This window comes from Haliotis rubra, unplaced genomic scaffold, assembly GCF_003918875.1.
Source record: "Haliotis rubra isolate DU_JTF1 unplaced genomic scaffold, ASM391887v1 Scf3, whole genome shotgun sequence".
NCBI lineage: Eukaryota > Metazoa > Mollusca > Gastropoda > Lepetellida > Haliotidae > Haliotis > Haliotis rubra.
Window position 1 is genome coordinate 3,359,111 of NW_025766968.1, and position 3,816 is coordinate 3,362,926.

Genomic DNA, 3,816 nt, shown 5'->3' on the forward strand with positions numbered 1-3,816 from the left:
TCGTTCCATCCTGCGCAGCCCTTTCTCCGAGTCATATCCTCAAACTGTTGTAAGGGATGAGGTGGATCTAAATTCAAGCAACAACAACCACAAGCACCATAAACTGGAGGCACAGCAGGATAGATATTCCAGCAAAGGACAAAATGTTTCATTGATAGAAGATGTTAGCAAGAGTTTGGACAGAGAGGAATATTTAGAAAAATCGGATTTTGAAAGAGGTTCAGAAAAAAACAATAGAAAGATTGCCATGTAGTTTTGTGGGAGGCGGCTTCAAACTGCACGAGCCATCATCAGCATCTTCATCTGGCCCTGTACAGCGTAGTCCGGTGGAGAAACAGGATCCAGATGCTTTCAGGTATCCTGGTGTACCGTTTGTCTTTGTGAAAAATGGGCCACCAATTCCTACGTCAGGACAGAAACCCCATCATGCTTTGTACAGGAGTACGGATGGTAAAGTGTTTAGACATCCTGACATGCCTGAAGACGTATCTCCCGAGATTGGTCAGCATGGAGGCCCAAGGTTACGGAAAGTTGTCCATTCTCCACCTGACAAGCACCTCAGTCATCCCGTCTTTCCAAACTCGAGTTCATTGGAGGACTTGCACCGAACAGCACAAGATGTGTCGCATCTGTCAGAGGAACTTGCAAAGTCTGTTTGCATTGAGGATGGGGCAGGTGTGGATGGACAATCAGCAGAGCGAGAGGCAGCATCAGGGACAACAGTCACATCTCCATCCCGGGGTGTCGCAACATCTGTTCATCAGACGGACATTCCTTTGTCACCAAGCCAGAATAGCAGTGAGTACAAACTTTCTATAGATACATCTACTGAGCACTGTAAGAACAGTAGGGTCAGTGATGTAGCCAAATCTCTGATTATTTCTAAAGACCAAGGTTTTAATCCCCAACAGCTCGTTTTAAGAGATGTTAACCTACTTGCACCAGGTGCAACCTAAGATAAAACATAGTTGCAGCCAAGTTCTAGTTGCACTGCTTTTATTGCAATATGTAATGTAAGAAATATGCTAGTAAATTATTTAGATGTTTTATTCAGAGTTTGCCTACTCAAAAATTGAGTTGCACCTGGTGCAAGTTAGACCAGTAACTAGGTTGCACTTTGTAATATTGGGTTGCACCAGTTCAAGTAACAAAGCACTAAATCAAGCCTTGTCCCTACATGACAAGCATGTGCACTCATTCTCGGTGTCCCCTGTTGTGATAGGACAGAACTATTGTGAAAAGTGTGAGGTAATTGGGAATTTACGTACTTAATGACAGGTCTTCAAACAGCAATTTCTTTTTCAATTACCAGCATCAATGTCTCTAGGTGATAAACATGGATAATAAAATCAAGAAGATTATTTGTTTTAGTAAGACAGGTATTTCTATCTAATTACTGTTTCAGTAGTGAAGTGAATAACGATATATCAAACTGTTGATGTATTGCAATTGTTTGCTATGTGCTGGTATTATATCAGTATGAATTTAGAAATGCCAGTGGTTTTGTAGATAGGATGCAGATAGTTTCAAAAAGTACAAATTACAACATAAATTATGAGAATATTTAATACCTAAATGTGTTTGTTGGCAGGGATAATGACAAGTAGGGAGTAGAGTTACTTCCCTTTGTTTTTGAGATGCTAAAGGAAGGAAAAGCTACTGCTGTAGTGAGGAATACTATTGCAATGGTGAAATACTCCCAGTATTCACCCCAGTACTGAAGTAGTGTGTACTGTGCACATCCATGTTATTGTCTGTGCTTGCAGTCAAGTCCCCAGAGAGGAAGATTGGGAGCCATCTCGAGACAGAGATCCGACGGATGTGGCGACAATCCCTGGACGGGGAGACACTTCCAGGCTCACCACAAATATCAGCAGCTTCACCTCGGATGACGGCTTCCCTGGACCTCAGCATCAACAAATCTGCCAAGGCCATCAGGTCCACTAGAGGTATGATACAATATCATTCATAGACTGTTTATATGTACTGTCATATCTGTGAATCCAGATTGTAATGTTCCTGCCGAAATTGTCAAAATTGACCAACCATAAGGAACATTACTTCCTCCACATCTACCCTTCCCTCCAGGTATGGTCTAGGAGATGGGATTTCCAGACTGACATAGTTTCTCTTAATAAAACTATTTTACAACCATTTCTTGTCACAAACAGAACATAATGTAAGCCTATTAACTGTTTGATCAGTTTATTCTTTGATGAAGTCTCAGTGTTGTGTAACCCGTGAAGGTCCAGGTTAGAATGAACCTTCAGTAACCCATGGTTGTCGTAAGAGGTGACTAACGGGATCGGGTGGTCAGGCTCGCTGGCTTGGTTGACACATGTCATTGGTTCCCAGTTGCGCAGATCAATGCTCATGCTGTTGATCACTGAATTGTCTGGTCCAGACTCAGTTATTTACAGACCGCCACCATATAGCTGGAATATTGCTGAGTGTGGTGTAAAACTAAACTCACTCACTCACTCACTCACTCACTCAGTGTTGTGTAAATTTCAGTGCAGTGTTGCTGTCATGTCAGTAGCTGAAATTTAAATCACTTCCCTCCCTCACTCATTTAGTCTAAGAGAGGTTTCTTAGTGTTTAGACTGCAACTTGTGTATTTATACCTAAGTTCGTTGGTAATAATGTTCTGGAACATTAATTATTCATATCGTATGCCAGTTATCATGATGTGGTTGACAGAGTGTAAAACAGATGTTGATGATGTTGCTAATGGTTGGGGAACAATGTTGGATGCAGCTATTTCTCCCTCTCAAGATATTCTTGTTTGTGCCCAATGTTTGATGAAACTATCTGAATGATTTTGATTGTTATTCTTGTCAATCCTTGTCATTCAGATGGACCACAACACCAGTGGAACGGATTCAATGGGACCTTATTCCAGGATGATGAGGAGTTCACCACTCTTGACGATCTCACAGCTGATATTTTACTCTCTCCAGAGGCACTGGAGGAGAGAGAAGAAGGCATCCTATTGAAGTCATCATTAGTATTAATCATCAAAAGGCTCATCATCCCATATTGTTGATGACCTTTTTCATACCAAGACACCTCAAATTCCGCGTTTACAGTCAAAATACATGTCTTTACAGGAGAGTCCTTTTCCCAGTCAGTAGAGAAAGTCAATAGAAGTTCTTCATTAGATCCATCTTCAAGGTTTATTCCTGATGCTTTGTCTCTGCGGGTATCTCAGACAATGCCCGTGTTCAGCAAAGGAGGCGTTATGAATACTTCCCGAGCTGGAACATCGTTTCAGGTAGGTGATGCTGACTCGAGTCAGGTCAGGTTGGCATTTGATGACCTTGAGGATGTTCTAGACGAAGATGCTACTCCAGAAAGGCTTCAGTCATTGGATGAATCATTTGCTCCCTTGAGCGAGGGTCTGCAGCTTCAGGGTAAGTCACCATTCAAGTCAGACCCTGACCAGAACAAGACAAGCAGTGAGCCGACTCATGATGAGATAATGGCTCGGTTTCATCAGTTCAAGAAGAGTGTGTTACAGGACAAGAACGAGGGGCAGAGAACTCTTGAACCCGACCTGCTGCAGTCGACCTCCAGCTCTGACGAGAGACTGATGTCAGCTTTAGAACAAAAATACATCACTGGACTGAACACATCGTGGTCCCTTCTTGATGACGAAACTCTGGATGATAATTGTCTTCAAGACATTTAGAGCATGTTTTGTTTTGTTAATGTATGTTTTTAATAATGCCAAAAAGATAAATATCAAACCAAGAGAGATAACAGATCAAGTGCAACATGTTCCTGTAAGTACATTATAGCAGTTCTCAGTCCTGA

At 41.9% G+C, this 3,816-nt stretch overlaps 1 protein-coding gene across 1 annotated transcript; it reads left to right on the plus strand.

Annotated features, from left to right (window-relative positions):
• The first annotated feature begins 473 nt into the window (after positions 1 to 473).
• Positions 474 to 3,046, plus strand: LOC124282426. Its single transcript, XM_046718416.1, has 3 exons — positions 474 to 798; positions 1,767 to 1,949; positions 2,856 to 3,046. The coding sequence occupies exons 1-3, from the start codon at positions 474 to 476 to the stop codon at positions 3,044 to 3,046; spliced, it is 699 nt and encodes a 232-aa protein (XP_046574372.1).
• The last annotated feature ends 770 nt before the right edge of the window (positions 3,047 to 3,816 follow it).

What these genes read in the sequence shown, in the direction of transcription:
- LOC124282426 (XM_046718416.1), top strand. Translation starts at nt 474, where the DNA reads ATGCCTGAAGACGTATCTCCCGAGATTGGTCAGCATGGAGGCCCAAGG. An exon ending in GTCACCAAGCCAGAATAGCA is followed by an intron (nt 799 to 1,766) that starts GTGAGTACAAAC and finishes CTGTGCTTGCAG; the next exon opens with TCAAGTCCCCAGAGAGGAAG. An exon ending in GGCCATCAGGTCCACTAGAG is followed by an intron (nt 1,950 to 2,855) that starts GTATGATACAAT and finishes CTTGTCATTCAG; the next exon opens with ATGGACCACAACACCAGTGG.